The sequence below is a fragment of the Mesoplodon bidens genome (assembly GCF_964165515.1).
Source record: "Mesoplodon bidens genome assembly, chromosome: 3".
Taxonomy (NCBI): domain Eukaryota; kingdom Metazoa; phylum Chordata; class Mammalia; order Artiodactyla; family Ziphiidae; genus Mesoplodon; species Mesoplodon bidens.
Genome location: NC_138178.1, coordinates 87,443,755 through 87,460,587, shown reverse-complemented (window position 1 = coordinate 87,460,587; position 16,833 = coordinate 87,443,755). Strand labels below are relative to the sequence as shown.

Genomic DNA, 16,833 nt, shown 5'->3' with positions numbered 1-16,833 from the left:
CCCATCTGTCCTAGAGCTTCTAAGACTAGCCAATAGATGACAAGAGGAGAGATCAATGTGTCCTAATATAAGTAACCTAGCCTGGAAAATCTTCTTTAAAATACTGCTATCTTCTTTTCACTCAGACAGAAATGAGATGTTGCCTGCCCTACTTGACCTTTTAGTGCAAGCCAACTGGAGACTTGTTCTGACTTCCAAATTGGGAGTGGGATTCTTCAACAGGGCTGGAAGGACTGATCTCCCCTCCCTGATTAAAGAGTAGAGACCAGTGGCAGCTCCCTCCCTCTGTGGCTTCTATTCTCTGGAGCTAGAAAGGAGAACGGGACTGAGCTGGAATAATAATAATAACTAGGAGGATGTCCACTTACATGTGTTCACAGCGGGGCATAGCTCACAAGGAGTGCCCCAGGCTTTACCCAGAGAACAGCAGCAGGAAGCCTTGGAAACACCAACTCCAATTTCATTGCTACAGGCTGTATCTCCATTGTCTCCTCGAGGTCGAACATCCAAATAGCAATTTCCAGAGCGGGTATCTATTTACCATATACAAATAAAAAAGCATCAGGCAAATTCTTTCTACGAAAGGGTTGAAAATTCAAACCCACTTCCAAGACTGTTTAATAACCATAATTTACTAAGAAACTAAAAAGTGCCCAAACACATATACTGGGAATTTACCTAGAGAAAAGGACCTGAAAGTATAAACCATATTTAGGAAATGTTTAAATTTTTATACGATTACTTTTTAAAAATTTGAGAATGCAACGTTCAATGTTGCTTTAAAAATAACAAACAGTATGGTTCTCTGAAAAGTTTTTAAGATCTTACCAACACAGCCAACTCGAGTTGGATTCAGCTCAAAATCGGGTGGACAATCACAGGTATAGCTGCCTGGGGTGTTGACACAGTTCCCACTGATACACGTGGTTGGATCCAGACATTCATTAACATCTAAAACCAAACAGCAAAGGGCAGAGTTATCACCCGTGCCAACACGGGGGAAGGCATCACCATAAAACGGTAGCACCAAATCTAGGGCTCCCAACTAGAATTTTTAAGAGTTTCCAGTTGTAATTACCCCTAGAAATACAGTCTTCCACTTCTGAAATAAAACCCCTCAGGAAGGAAATATGTCATAGTCTTTGGTCTTTTTCCCCTGGAACACATTTAGCATTCAAATTTGTCATCAGGAGAAAATATAACTTTGGAACTAGGAAAAATATTTCAGTGAAGGTAACTGAAAGCAAAACACTACTGTGACCTCGGTCAACCAAAACTTCAGACACAGGTTTTAAGAAAATATATTTAATATGTGCAGCTTGTTATTTTATCAAATGAGAGCAAGATGTCCCAGGGAACCGTCAGTTGCCGGCGACTTCTGCTGCCTCCCCCGCTGGGCGTGCTTGCCTCGGTGCGGCTGAGCACAAGCACAAACACACACACAAGGCTTAGCGTGTTTCTGCAGGCCTGTTAAGAGTCTCTCTCCCATCACTGAAGCTGGGTTGAATATTTCCCGTTCAGTTTCTATTCCAAAAACAAGTACAGAATTCCAGATATTTAAGACATGGGTTTTGGCGAATTCCACCCCTGTGCAATCCTTTTGTCTATTTTGAATACTTGTAAAATGTTCAAGAACAGACACGCTGATTCAGAGAGAAGAGACTGGGAAATGAGGATGATACTTTCTGCTCCGGTCCTCCTGCTCGGACCCGGTAACCCTCTTGGAGGTTCCACTGTGGAAAATTCTTTTGCTCAAATTGCATGTGACCTTAGAGGGACAGGATAGACTAACAGGAATCAGGGTAGGTAGAATGATGCTGGTGGGGATTTGGAGAACTGAGGAGAAGGCATGGCGGTGGAGAGGTGACTTCCTGCTGTGTGCTAGAGGCCGGCTTGGTGTCATAATAGTTTTTTGAAAATCCAAGAGAAGTAGGTGTGCTTGGGCAAGAATACCTTAGTCCTGAGCAATTTCAGGGAGGTGGTCATAACTGGAGAGCCACTGAGTCACGGCTTGTTTAGACAGCTGGAAAAATTAGGGTTTTCTTGAAATCCTGAGCCCGTACAGAATGGAACTTATTTCCTTAGTATCCTTGAATCGAAGGGGACGCTAGGGTGGAGAACTGAAAATGGCTCTCAGAGTCTTAACTCAGTGCCGAGATCAACCAGTGAGGGTCTACAGAGTGCCCGCTATGGCTTTTCTAATTTTTTTTTTTTAATGGTCCTGAAGAGTTCTTTGCTCTATGAGAAAATGATCGACACACTAGACGTGGGCGGCTGACTTCTAGGTACTGCGTTCTCTGGTGACCACCAACAGGCCAGGGCTCGGAAGGAGTGGGTGTCTCAGCAGAGAAGTTCAAGACAAAACCCATGATCCCAGGGCACAGCCTTCAAAAGGAAACTCTCCAAAAGTGTGCCCAAGGAGAAAAGGCACGGCAAGCCCGGAACATGAGTAACCATGAGCTCGATTCTAGGCTACTAACTCTGCACCTTCAACTCTCTTCAACTTTTCCCTCTGCATGCTCACATCTAATCAGTTCCAGGTCTGAAGAAATTTATTCTGTGGTTCCTAATGCTTCTTCATCCCTGCTTTTCTTCTGTGACTCTGCGCACATCCCTGTGCGATCCTGCAAGGCCCCAACAGCTGGGTCCCCTGGGACGCCTGGGAGCAGATTTCCAGGCAAATGGATGCCTTACCTGTGCAGTTCCCCCCGCTTCTGTCCAGTTCGTAGCCGATCTCACACTCACAGCGGAACAGGCCAGGGAGGTTGTGGCAGGTTCCAAAAACACAAATGTTTGGAAGAGAGCACTCATCAATATCTTGGGGAAGGAGGAAAAGGGGGAGAAATTAAGTTATTTTCTTTGCTAAAGAAACTGCCTAATGTAATTAGGCAAAGGATGTTATTATTAAGAAAATGAAGACTATCTGACATCGACCTAGGTCCTTCTCCTATAGACTTTCAGATATCTGTCATCTGTAAGGAAGTCTCCTAGGTGAGAACTTCCCTTTTCTCAGTCCCTATGACGTGCCAAGCAGTGGGCTAAGCATTTTATGTATATGTATCTCATTACGGTGTTTTGCGTAGCTCCACATTGCTTTTGTGAAGTTAAGAGCCAAACAAGCCAACTTAGACTAAATTCTTTGGTTGTTCTTATCTATACATTCACTGTTTTTGTTGTGAGTTAAAATGTTAAGATCCACAAAGGCTTTGTGGTAACTTTTATCATCAGTTTTTATAGTTCTCTGTGTTCCTAGTACCATGGTGTGTGTTTGCAGTTGTTGATGGAGATCTAAAACCTGCGGAGGCTTTTTCCAGGCCTCTGTCCCTGCCTCACATTAACATACTGCTTGTGTAATTGGCACGCAGGCACATCTGCAGCCTTGAGACTGGCTTTTAATAGCCATGAACACTCTGCCAGTGATGATTTATATTAAGAACAAACAAACAAACAAAACATTCCCTTATAGCATTAAGGGAAGCAAAACTTTCACTGTGCCTATTTCTGCTCCCAGAGGTGGCATAGTACCTGTTTTCCTTGGATGTTCACAGTAACAGAAGTAAACAAGGCATCAGGCACATGATCAAGAGCATAATTAGTTTCTTGCCTCAGAGGAATTTTATATCAAACTCTGCCTATTTCATATAAACTGTATAAAGAACATCCAATGGTTCCATAACAAAGAAAAGTATTTACATAGAACTATATGAGGGAATTAGTATACATGTCACAGCTAAAGACTGACTTGGAGTTAATGTCCTAGTAACAAGCAACAACGATTAGTTAAGACATTAATCAGGGTCTTGTTTAAACCTCTACTGTCAATCGTTACCATGTGTTTATTTCTACTGAAATTTTTTCAGTTCACTGTGGTCACTAATTCTTCTCAATGAGGGATAATGTGCTTACATTTGACAAGTGTGGGTAAAGAGAAGAATCTTGTGTTTCTTAGTGGGATCCATCCTCAGCCAGCAGGCTCTCAGGACACTTCCTGTCTGACCAACACTTCTCGGGAAGATGGAGCCTTACGCTGAGAGACATCTTGACATATGGTATCATCCCTAGGGGTTCCTTACTAAGTGGATTTGTGAAAGACTGTTCCACGTTCATATGTATTAGATATTTGGAGACCATGTGAGACATAGCCAGGACATTGCTCTACCTACAGACAAGACTATCCACTCTGCTGTTATTTTAAAGCCTTTATTTCTAGAAACAAAACCATAGCAGAGATTAAAAGCTGTGTTTCCATATTTTAAAAGAATCCTTCACTATCAGGGCACCAGCACTTTGAGCTCTTTCCACCAGCAATGGGGATGAATATGCTGCACTGACTTGGGTTATCCCCATTCTCCTATGACTAATGGGTGTGCTCTTGCAAACCATCTGGCCAAGGCTGGATGTGTAGCTTATGGCCCAATAGCTGAGATTTTCTCTACACAAAGAGAAATGGTCCAGCTGGAGACCCAATCTCTCCACAAACTGAACTGACCAGGTTAGATGGGAAGCCAAAACACAACTTGGTGTAAAAAACAAACAAATGAAAGGCATCAGGAGTGTTTAAATAAACTGATCTCATCAGGCCCTGCAAGGCCCCCGGCAGCTTGCCCATCACTTACCTTCACAGGCTTTCCCATCAGCACTGGGCACAAAGCCCATGTCACATTCACAGCGATATCCTCCTGGGGCGTTTAGGCACTGGCCATTGCCACACAGATTCAGATTCTCAGAGCACTCATCAAGATCTACAGCCAGAAAGAAACACAAGTTACTCTTCCTTAGGAGTTTTCTGATTCCTCAGGTCCAACAGTTTTTATAATTGTCAGCTTCCTGAGGGTAGCGGTATTTCATCATAATTTCTACTTGACACATTAAACTCAATTTTTCCCTTTTGAATACTAATATTGAATATATAGTAAACATGGGGTTCAGATACAGAATCCTGAATGCTAAATTATCTCTAATGGGTAATAAGTCAAACAGATCATTCACACTAAGACTTTTGCAAGCAGGATCATCAACATGAGGACGCATCCATGACAGGAAATAACATGTCATGGTTGTGCCTGATTCTTAAGCTTCAGGCTCTGCTCAGATGGGCAGCAAAAGACCTAGAATAGCAACTATAGAGGAGACCAAAAATTCCTGCTTAATCTCTTCTGAGTTTTGCTACTAATCACAGGTGTTAAATATCAAACACATGAACCATACATGCCTGGTACATGAAACTTGGAATATTTTCTAAAAAGCAATGGGAAGTTTTTGATGACAAAACTTCATTGGGTTAAGCAAAAACAATTTCAAGTACGATAAAACTTTTAGTGAGCTAAAACAAAATCCAGATAAATCACTTACTGGCCCTCAGCCCCTTTTATGTTTAAATGACTTCTTGTGAGCAGAGTGCTCAGGATAAACTGATGCTTCAGGTCCTATGAGCTTCTATGCTACCTAACGGCCAATGAAAAATGTACCTCAATATCTTATTTAATACCAACGCACCGACTTAAAAAGTGCTGTCTGTATATACATGGTCATGATAAGTGTATATATCATTTCTTTATAATCATGTTTCTAATCATACATATTTAAATGTATGTAATAGTTCACATTAATTCTATGACTATTCATTAGCACTGAGAAGAAAATTTCATTAATATATTGTAAAACTGGAAGTGAATGAATTCCTTTCAAAGCAGTTATGAAATTCTTACTTGTGCTAATGTGGAATGATAACAACGATGGCAAGTGGAAGAAAAATATATGCTGTTGATCTGATCCAGAATGTCTAATTTCTTTTCCTCACATAGGTTCCTACAGCAAGTTCACACTTGGTTTTAACATGGAAAACAAGTCAGCAGTGAGAAACAGGCACAAAAATATAAAATGAAAGGAAGTGTGATTTATTTTAAACTCATGACATCATTACATACTGTGACACATATATCAACTATATAACTATATATACATCTATGTATATATATATACTTAGTTTCTGAGGTCTCCCTAATTGAGTCAGCTACAAATTTCCATTCCACAGGAATGTCGTTTCAAGTAACCAATATTTTCTGTTCCAAGTTGTCTATAACTGACCCAGCCTTCAGAAAAGAATTGATGGTTTGAAAGACATCGAGCACCTTGCTTTTCTGACTGCCGTTTACACAGCTGTTTCCAACACGAGCCTACCTGTACAAGTGAAGCCATCGCCTGTGTATCCTTCCTTGCAGAGGCAGCGGTAAGAGCCCATGGTATTCTTGCAGTCTGCATGTTGGCTGCACATGTGGGTTCCATTGGAGCATTCGTCCAGATCTTAAGGAAAGAGGTCACACATCATTATGAACAGAAAATGTGACATTTAAAATCAGTAAAACACAAGTTAAATTTTTCATTACAGAGTTGATATTTTCATGTTTATAATCCATGCAGTTTATGAGAAGCAGTTTCTGTTATTTTCCAACCCACCAGTGCACTTAATGCCATCTCCAATCCACCCGGGGCTGCAGCTACATTTGAAGCTTCCTGCCGTGTTGGTACATACAGCATGTCTGTCGCAGTTGTGTGCTCCAATTTCACATTCATTGATGTCTGGAAAAATAACCAGTGGTTTAAAAAAAGTTTAGCAAAGGTGCCTTTTGGGTCTTTTAAATAACTTAGCAATATTCAAAATTTGACTTGCTTTCACATTTCTCACAGTATAACATAGATTGGTTTAGCATCCACATGTATATGCTACATAAATGGAACAGATTTAAATTTCAATTTATAAAGAACAACATACTGCTACTTGCTGTTGTTAACTCTAATTATTTTCCATTATTTTAATGTAAGTGTCCAGCCACTACAAAACAAAACGAAGCTCCTTCCAGTTGAAGATCTTAAGAAGTGAGTTGCCTAACATTCTATCCTATTAATGCTCATGGTCATTTGTTTCTATTCCCAATACTTTTATTAAATCAACTATAGAGAAATGATGCACATTGCTTTCATATCTCATATAGACAAAGGAATACCATGTGGTTGGCATGTTAGAAAACTTTTTCAATCATATTCTGTACACTAAATATGTTTTTTTCTGAAATGTAAAACACTGTATTATTTAATCACGCTTTATTTCTATAAAAGTTTTACTTTAGGTATTGCTAATTCAAGCATTTGCAGAGAATATTCCTTAAGGCAGTGTGTGAACTATCTTTTCTCTAGCTAGCACTTTGGGACCCAAGGCTTCTTGCATATTTCCTGTAAAACTCAAGTCAATTCAAGAGAGATTTTTCAGTAAAGGGAGAAACAGATTAGGGCCACATTGCTAAAAGACTTCAAATTCTCAAAAATTCTCCATTCTTCAAAATTCCATTTCCAAATTTAGCCAAGATAGATTCTATAATATAAAAGCATTATAGAAGAGAATATATGTAGAGAACAAATGTATGGATACCAAGGGGGAAAGGGGCAGGGTTGGAGGAATTGGGATTGACACATATACACTACTGATACTATACATAAAATAGGTACCTGAGGGGAACATACTGTATAGCACAGGGAGCTCTACTTAATGCACTGTGGTGTCCTAAATGGGAGGGAAATCCAAAAGGGAGGGGATATATGTATATGTATGGCTGATTCATTTTGCTGTGCAGTAGAAGCTAACACAACACTGTGAAGCAACTATACTCCAATAAAATGTAATAAAAAAAAAGAAGAGACTATAAATTATAAAGTAAAATATGTTTTGTTTCCTGTGATATTGTGATTTATAACAAGAAGTGTATATTTGGTCTTTGTCCTGTTTCTGGCACAGAACTCCTAAAACCCTTGGAATTTCCTAAGTGCTAAGAGTGAAAAAGGTGTCTTTTGTTATGTTAATGAGGTGACGTTTGGAAAGCACTTAAGGATGGGGGGGCAAGGTCAATGATTTAATCAATCGTGCCTCTGTCATAAAGCCTCTAGAAAAACCCCAAAAGATAGGGTTTGGACAGCTTCCAGGTTGGTGAACAGTGAGGATCTGGGGAGAATGGCTTGCTCAGAGATGGCATGGAAGCTCTGTGCCATCTCCCCATACCTTGCCCTATGTAGCTCTTCCATCTGGCTGTTCTGAGTTATACTCTTTTATAGTAAACTGATACATCTAACGAGTAAACTGGTTTCTTGAGTTCTGTGAGCCACTCTAGCAAATTAATCAAATTCAAGGAGGTGGTGGGAACCTTTGATTTATAGCCAACTGGTCAGAAGCACTCATAACAGACAACCTAGACTTGCGACTGGCATCTGAAGTGTGGACAATTTTATGGGACTGAGTCCTTAACCTGTGGAATCTGACACTCTCTCCAGGTAGGTGGTTGTCAGAATTGAGTTGAACTGTAAGACAGGGAGTTGGTGATCATTATTGGAATTGGTACCAGAATCTTATTTCCCCAAATTGATCTATTTCATAATGAAAGACAAGCACTTAACCTCATAACCAACTTTTTCATTAGCTAAGAACAAGAACTCCTAAGTATGGATACGATGATTCTGTATGGAAACCAACGTCTAACATAAAACTTAGGTTAAGAAGGTAAATCTTGGCATATGAAATGTTGCAAGAATTTTCAGTGATCACTTGAGTAGTGACATGAAAAATAAACTGGACAAGCAACTTATGTTTACCCTTTTGTTTACTTAAGAAGCCCAATTAAATGATTTGAAAGTGTATGGAAACATGCTGTTTGCCAAATGTTCCATCTGAAGTTCTGAAATGGTCCTGAGATCTTTGGCTTTGTTATAACTTCTAGAGCAAACACAAAATAAAATAATGTTACTTTTCCTACAAGAATAGTTTGCAATATCACTAATAAGTATAAAATGAAAACACGCCTAGAAGAATGTTCTTACAGTTACAACGTATTGTGTAGGTGAATTTTAATGTAACCTTGGCAGCCACATGAACCTACTGAGTTATTAAGGCAGGTCAAGGGAAGCACATACCAGGCAGCTTTAAAGTTGTGACTGGGAGCTTTAATCAACGGACTAATTGAGCACGGCACATTCCAAGGAAATGAGGAGGAAGGCCAGCCCAGGGATAATAGTGGTAAATAGGCAGGGAATTCAAGAAAGGAAGCCTGACCTAAGGGCTCCCAGGCAGGGCCACAGACACTTCTTTCTTCCTCAGATAATCACTCCCCTCAGAGTTAATGATGCAAAGCACCACTCTTGCAGTGTGCTGCCATAATGTCCCTCCTTTATTTGTCCTGATCTCTGAGTTAGGTAGAAACAATGACTTTCGATTGCCTAAGTGATGAAACCTCCAGATGTTAAAAAATAAAGGAATTTTCTAAGTGCAAAGACCTTAGAATTTGACTTTCCTAATCTTCAGTTTCTCAGAGAAGGAAACCAAAGAGGGTCCCCAAAGGCATGGGAACTTGTCAGGGCCCCAAGGTCAGTGAGGGGCAGAGCCAGAAGCACCTGGAACCCAGTTTCCCATCCCCTGTTTGGTGCTCTTTGTCTTGAGCCACAGCTGCCTAATCAAGCTGATTTCTTTAGTCACATCAGGACTTTATTCTAAGTCCTGATTAAAGGTCTGCTTTCAAAACCTTGGCGGTATTAACAGACTTATAGAAATATTCACTAATCTTTTCTACTGAGTACAATTTTCAGAGATGATCATAGCCTGTCAATCTAGTAATCCTGTTATCTTTTTCTTTTCAATTTTCTAATGTCCAAAGATACTCTTATTTTCATGTGGGTTTTTTACCTTCCATATTTAATCCTGAAATTAAGAAAATAACTATTGTTTTTTAAAAGGAGAGTCTCCCTCCTTTTTGTTATCATGAATAATATATGAACATACATTTCTAATTCAAGAAAATATTTGCCATTTTACCACAATGTTTTCAGGGTGAAAATAAATTATATTTGCAAGAGGCCGTGTATTGTGGGCTTTGGAATAGGAGGGAAGAGTAACTCAGGTGCCCATATTCAATTTTCCATTTTGTGAATCTTTGTATAAGTCATTATCTCAATGGCTTACACTACCGGTATGTCACAAGTGAATTAGAAAGACTTGGTCATAATGTCTAAAGGCATCTCTGAATAAAAGGTTTCTTCACGTGTGTGTGTGCATGTACACACCAACTATTATTCATTAATTGTTTCCACGGCAGACTTGTGCCTAAGACTGTACTTCGTTATAAAAGCAAACAGAAGGGGAAACTGAGCCATAAGGGAAACAACCAAACAAAAACACCATATTCAAACACTCCACTCTTCAATAATGTGAGGGAAACATAGCACACGCTTGCCAAGAACATCTCTTTCTGTACAAATGTTCTCTTTCCCCCACAAGTTTGCTCCAGACAGAAAATTCCTTTTTAAGATTAAGCACACGCCAAGAAAAGCAAAGAAATTCAAATTTAGGGCTGACACTGCAACCTCCTTCACCCCACCAAAGCTCCCTCACAGAGACTCAAAGGTCCTACTTGCATGGCTCTCGTGAAGGGCAAGGGTGTGGTCTGAGCAGACCCCATGCACAGGTTCTGGGTGTGTTCCACTTGAATCTGACATTCGAGAAAGAGATTGTGCTCTGAGCTGCTCTGGCTTCCTCTGACAGTCATGGCGGGAGAGGCTGTGTCACCCACACAAACGCCTGCCTTCCTGCCATCTGGGCATCAGTCACGAGAGCCCTAGTCCAGCAGGGCTGGCACACTGTGGAATCTCCTTGGTGAGGCGTTGGGGAAGAGGGCGTTAGGGTGAATGGAGAGGCCAAACGTGAAGGCTACTTGGATTTTTCAGTTTGGACCCAAATTTGAGCCAGGACTATTTAACTGAACACCCACAGAGTTTTCACAGGCTGACAGCCAGTGGAGGACAATTAGCAGTGATAAGGAGCTGGAAGGAAATGAGGGCAAATTTTCACTGAGTGCTGGTGGTTTTGAAGTACGTGATTCTCTTTCATGGACTATACCCACAGCAACATGTCTCTTATGAAAAGCTGAACGACTGAGAAATGGAGTTGCTCAGCAATCCTGATATTTTAACTGAAAACAATCCTGATTTTAATTGTGTGCCTTACTCACTGACTGAGTGAGTCAGCATGTGATGGTAGGTACATTCTTACAGATTAGCATGAGAAAGCCAGGACGCACCAAGGATGGCACCTAGCAGCAGTCTAATTTTTCTTCTTTCAATTTGTTGTCTGATTACAATTATGTAGAATGGGCATCAGAAGCCTTGTATGTGTGGGCCACAGAAAAACTGTAATCCAGCCCCCTTAAGCCAAGGATAGAAGAGATGTGTTCTAGGTTACAGGAAAATGTCCATTCTCCCTTCATTAAATTGAACGTTCCCCTCAGCCATATCCACGATTTGAACAAAGCTTAAGGAGAAAAAAGGAACACTTAACATCTGTGTGGGCTGGGAATGTAAGTCAGTGGGTGGATTCTGAACACTGCTAAAGTGATTGGGGGGAAAAAAAACATGTTTATTTGTTAAAATGGAAACAATCAGTAATGACAAGGGAGCTGAAATATTTAGACAAAGCTGTAATGGAACCCAGAGGACATTTTTTAAGTTCTTGTGAAACAAAGTTCCTCCCTATGAAATAGCATACATATTTTTATAATTCCTTTACAAGGTACTCATTAAAATATATGTGTACATATGATATGTATGTATACATATTATATATGTATGGAAATAGAAGTAGATATATTTCCCTTGTCTGTCATTAAAACATATTTCCAGGTCTGTTCTTCACTGTTATTTGTTGTGAGGCTTGCTTGTCCCATTAAGCAAGATACATATCTCTATTTACATTAGTTGCCTGGGACATTATAAACACTTGTCTTTAACATACTATCACCAAGGTAACCTGATGGTATTCTAAGTTGTGAGTGACACAAATTTTAAACTAAAAGCAGGCTAAAAGAGTCCTAGTTACATGGGATTCAAAAAACATTTTGGCTCAGATTTTTTAAAACTTGTTTTTGAGTATACCAAACTTGCTGCCAATTCTTGTTTGTGTAAGTCATTTCCAATCAAATGTGATACCCTTGGTTGTTAATAGCAGGATTTACAGAGAACCTCTTTTTCTTCCTGCCCCTAATACACCCTCTCCCTCCATACTTCACTGCAGGGCTGCTTACCCAAGGGGAACACTTGCATAACCATGGAGCACCCTGGTGATTTCTTCAAGCTCATGAACCAGTAAAAGAACTAGGAATAAAATCCAGAGGTCTACTCCTTTACATGAGAATACCACATACCATGCCACTATGATATCAAAAGGACCATGAAATTCAATTCTTCTCCCTACAGTACTAGCTGAATTTTATGCAATTGAAAAATCATTTTAGGCTATAATTTAAAAGGGGGAAGGGGGATGTTGGCCCTTGGGGAAAGATACAGAATATTTCTTGGACTTCAAATCCATGTTTCTGTTCATGTAATTTACTAAAAGACTGCTGTTCTTAATGTAAAACTGGTGTCATCTCATCTAATGTGGAGTACATAGCTCTCGTCACTATAGTCTTAGTATCTGTGCAAACTCAATTATGAAAAACAAGCCTTTCAATATACAGAGTAAGATTTTCCTTCTCTAAACTGATTTCAAGCATATCAGTAAATAGAAGTACAGAATTTTGCTAGACTAGAAGTTATGTTTTTAATTAAAATGGCTTCTAGACACTGTGTCTATGTGTCTCATTTTATAAGGACAACAATAGCTACTATTTACTGACCAGCTACTGTATGCCAAGCACTGTGCCAAGGGCATTACATGCATTATACCTCATGTACCTTAAATGATATTAATGTTGCATGAAAATTTAAGCTTTCTTCATGATAAGAGGCCTAAAACAGTCAGCCTCTGCACATGCCTCTGTTAGCGGGAATTTGGAGCATAAAATTCTAGAGATCTTTTTCTTATAGGGAAAGAAGACTGTCCCATTAGATTAACTTCTCCCTTCATAAGAATCACGGTTCTCTGGGTTGACTTGCAGTGAGTTCAACCTTGCCAAACAATGGTATTAGCCTCTAATAGGTAAAATGCAATATAGAACTGTCCAATTTTCCCCTGCATTACTGCCAGACCAACACCCCTTACCCTAAGTCCTATATTTTTAATGAAAGCTAAAAATAAATCTTGAACCACAGATATGCTGATATAAGCATCATTTGTACCCCCAGAGACCACATGAGGACTAGAGATTTTAAACTCTGTGCCATTTATCAGAATGGACCCCTAGACATGCTTCATATGAAGACTAATATAGTGAGCATGAAAGCATTCTAGCTACATGCTTCTTTTTATAATTTGTCTAGAATCTGTCATTTTTGAACTAATAGTAATTTATTGGTGATGTCTGTATATCTGTATTTGAAACTTTGCATAACTGAACAGTCTAAAATGGTAATGCATATATTGGGAACTTTCTTGAAAAACGCTGATATAATTAAGAAAAAGATCTGTACCTGTACCACACTGCCAATCTGCAAATATTTTAACGTTTGTTTTAAGTCACAATGGCTTGCCAAACTGCCTTTTGAAATTAAAGTCTATTATTTGTAAAGAAATGATGCAGTTACCTAATTCAAGCCCACCATGGTCTCCATTATGTTTTTTTTTCCATTATGTTTTAAATTATGTTATATGCCATAATCTGTTTTGTTACTATAGGTAACTACAGTAAAACTTTATTGTTCCGTGTACTAAGCATCACTGCCTCAAGTATGAAAACATCAATTAAACACTTAGAAAGAACAACATTCACTCAGAGTGACTGCTTCCATTTGATGTTTGACAGAATAATCTCCTACAAATATTGTGAAAAGACCTTATGTGCTATTGGTATTAAACAAGCAAAATTAATGGTTTAATTTCTCACTTCATGAGATTTGCTAAGTCCCACGAATAAAGACTAATTAGGGCTAAAGCAACTTAATTGAAAAAAAAGCACATTAATTTAAGAAACTAGAAGACTGATGAGACTTGATGAAATATATGAATTGTAGGATGTGTTGGGTTTTTTTTTCCACATCTTTATTGGAGTATAATTGCTTTACAATAGGATGTGTTTCTTTAAAAAGTAATTTCACTTATAAAACCTTAAATGAAAGGGTTGGCAATGGAGGCTATTGGGAAAGGTCTGCTTTAATAAAGGGATATGTTTGGTAGTTAGCACGTTAACTACTTTGATATAAAAATGTTATTTTAACCTCATAAAATGTTGATATTTATAGTGTTATTTATGGTGGTAATTTATCTCATATGCCTTTTTTTCACAGGTAAAGGGAAAAAAACCTCACCTTAGATCCAATCTAAAGTATGACAAATTTCAGAGAAGTGCAGGCTAAGTTAATGAAAAAATACTAACAAAATGCTTTATAAGGTAATTAAAATATTAATAGTGTTAAAACTTATGTTAATCTATAATTACGGTAGCAATGTCTTAATCACTTACGGTTTTATTGTTCAATTTGAAAAAACATACCTGTACAGCCAGTTTTTCCTTTCTTGCCTGAATACCCCATATCACAGTGGCAGATAAATGAGCCTTTAGTGTTTTCACAGGTTCCACTTAGGCAGATATTTGGATTCAGATCACATTCATTGACATCTGTAAAATACAGATATTATTAGTACATATAACCATTTGTTTGATATCACTGAAAAATTTCCCCTGAGATAAAGCAACTATGACAAACAAATAGAAAAGATGAGATGTTTTCACTTAAAAAAAAAAGTATATTTACGTAGCCCAATTCACATTTGCTTCCTACATTGAAGGCTAACCCTGCAGACCTGCTTTTTATCTGGGCCACAAGCAGGAGGTCAAGTAATCAAATAAACTGACTGACTCGAGGTTGGGGATAGAGCCTGTTTATGTGACAGTCTAGAAAACTTTTTAAAACAGCATACTCTGTTGCAAGATGAAAATTTTAATTCAGACTGCATGAGGCCAACATTTTAGTTCCATATCTTGAAAGAAAAGACAGATAAACTAGTAGTCTTAGTGCAGATAGTTACAAACTTCACTTCTTTCCCAAATTAAAAATTATCTTTTTTTATGACATTCATTTTAATTTCTAGGACTTCACAAATATTCGGTAAGTGTTTTTGAAAGACACAAATGTGAAGTGATTTTTAAAATTTCAATTCTAGACTCTTGCTTCTGGCCAAGATGGAGCAATAGGAACCAAATTCACCTTCTCACCTAAAATAACAACAACAAGAAAGGACAATTTGCCAACAAAATCAATGATCCCTGAGAGAAAAAACAAACTAGGTGGGTTCTACAAAGGCCCCAGAGTACTGTGTAGGGAGAGTTTTAAGGCAATGGCATAGGGAGGGGGATGACAGATGGAACCAGGAAATGTCCATGAGCTGAAGAGGTGAGGGGGAAGGCCAAGGTAGCTAGAGTTCATAGCGCTGAGTAAAGGACCGAAAAGAGATGTACAGAGAGAGAGAAGGAGAGAGAACTCCAGAGATCTGCAGAGGGTCCCAGTCAAGCACCCAGATGAGTAGTGATCAGTATATTCACGTAAGGAAACTCTCGAATCTGGAGGAAGCACCATCCAAAAGAATTAGAGGGAACAATCATCAGAGTTCCCAGAAGGCGTAGAATTGTGCCTTCTCCTACCAGCCAGACTGGAAAACCTTGTAATTCACAGGGAAGTGAGTAGAGTATCCAGAAGGATCTTGCCTCAGCAATAGAGAAAATTAGCCCTACCCTAACTGCTGCTTAAAAGCTTCAAAGCAAGACTTTGAAAGAACCGATCTGTTTCCAAATAACTTAACTATGTTCCAGAATAAAGCTTAGGAATACAAAAATATTCAGAAACTAGTAAGGCAAAATTTATAATGTCTGGCATCCAAGCAAAAATTACCAGGCATTCAATGATGGAGGAAAATATGGCCCATAATGAAGAGGAAAGTCAATTTATTGAAATGATCCAGAATTGACACAGGTGATAGAATTAGTAGACAAGGACATTAAAACAGATTACTATAACTGTATTCCTGTATTTAAAAAGCTAGAGAAATGATTGGACATATTAAGTAGAGACACAGAAGATATTAAAAAAAAAAAGACCCAAATCAAACTTTTAGAGGTGAAAACTGCAATGTCTGAGATTAAAAATATACTAAATGGGATTAAAGGCGGATTAGATATTACATTAAAAAGTCTGACAGATTTGAAGACAACAATAGAAACTCTCCAAAACAATCCATTCTAGAATTTATTGCATTCTTGTCAGAAATAAGTTTTGCTTGCCTTAAGCAAACAATTTAAAAGCCTAAACTCTAGTCACAGCAAAAGGAGGGTTAAGTGGACAGAAATAATGCATAGACATAAAAGAAATGTCTTTTGGTCACTGGAGTTGACCAGTGGTTAGCTCAGTCCATACAACATATCTGACAAGAGCATCATATCACAGTCACAAGAAAGTTGCTTTTTGGAGTGCTAGCTTTGGATTATGATTAGCACTATGCTCCTAAATATTCTTACTTTTCCCTTAGGATCTATTCACTACCCAAACAAATCTTTATGTAATTTAACAGTCCTTGTGAATAACTAGCAAATTGGAAAATTCTGTCTTTTTTGCTTACCTACACAAGTCTTCATGTCTTCAGATGCCATGAATCCATCATAACACAAGCACCTGTACTCTCCAGGTATGTTTGTACACTGACCACCATCACAGATATTGGGGTTATCTTCACACTCATCAATGTCTACAGAGAATAAAACCAACAATGGCATGTTGTTGATAGGGTTCCATTAATCATTGATGAAAAAGTTAAGTGACCCAAGTCAAGTAAACTCAGCCTGCTCGCATAAGACTGTTAGCTCTGAAATCCAAATG

At 38.7% G+C, this 16,833-nt stretch overlaps 1 protein-coding gene across 1 annotated transcript in view; it reads right to left on the bottom strand.

Moving 5' to 3' along the window:
* The window catches only part of FBN1 (fibrillin 1), a 256,740-nt gene that overhangs the window by 71,266 nt on the left and 168,641 nt on the right, over window positions 1-16,833 (bottom strand). The window contains exons 31-38 of the mRNA XM_081229024.1: window positions 16,577-16,702; window positions 14,457-14,582; window positions 6,457-6,579; window positions 6,181-6,303; window positions 4,617-4,742; window positions 2,695-2,817; window positions 829-951; window positions 369-533 (exon numbers count right to left, since the gene is read on the bottom strand). Of these exons, the coding sequence (XP_081085150.1) occupies window positions 369-533; window positions 829-951; window positions 2,695-2,817; window positions 4,617-4,742; window positions 6,181-6,303; window positions 6,457-6,579; window positions 14,457-14,582; window positions 16,577-16,702 (1,035 nt within the window). The remainder of the gene's footprint in view (window positions 1-368; window positions 534-828; window positions 952-2,694; window positions 2,818-4,616; window positions 4,743-6,180; window positions 6,304-6,456; window positions 6,580-14,456; window positions 14,583-16,576; window positions 16,703-16,833) is intronic.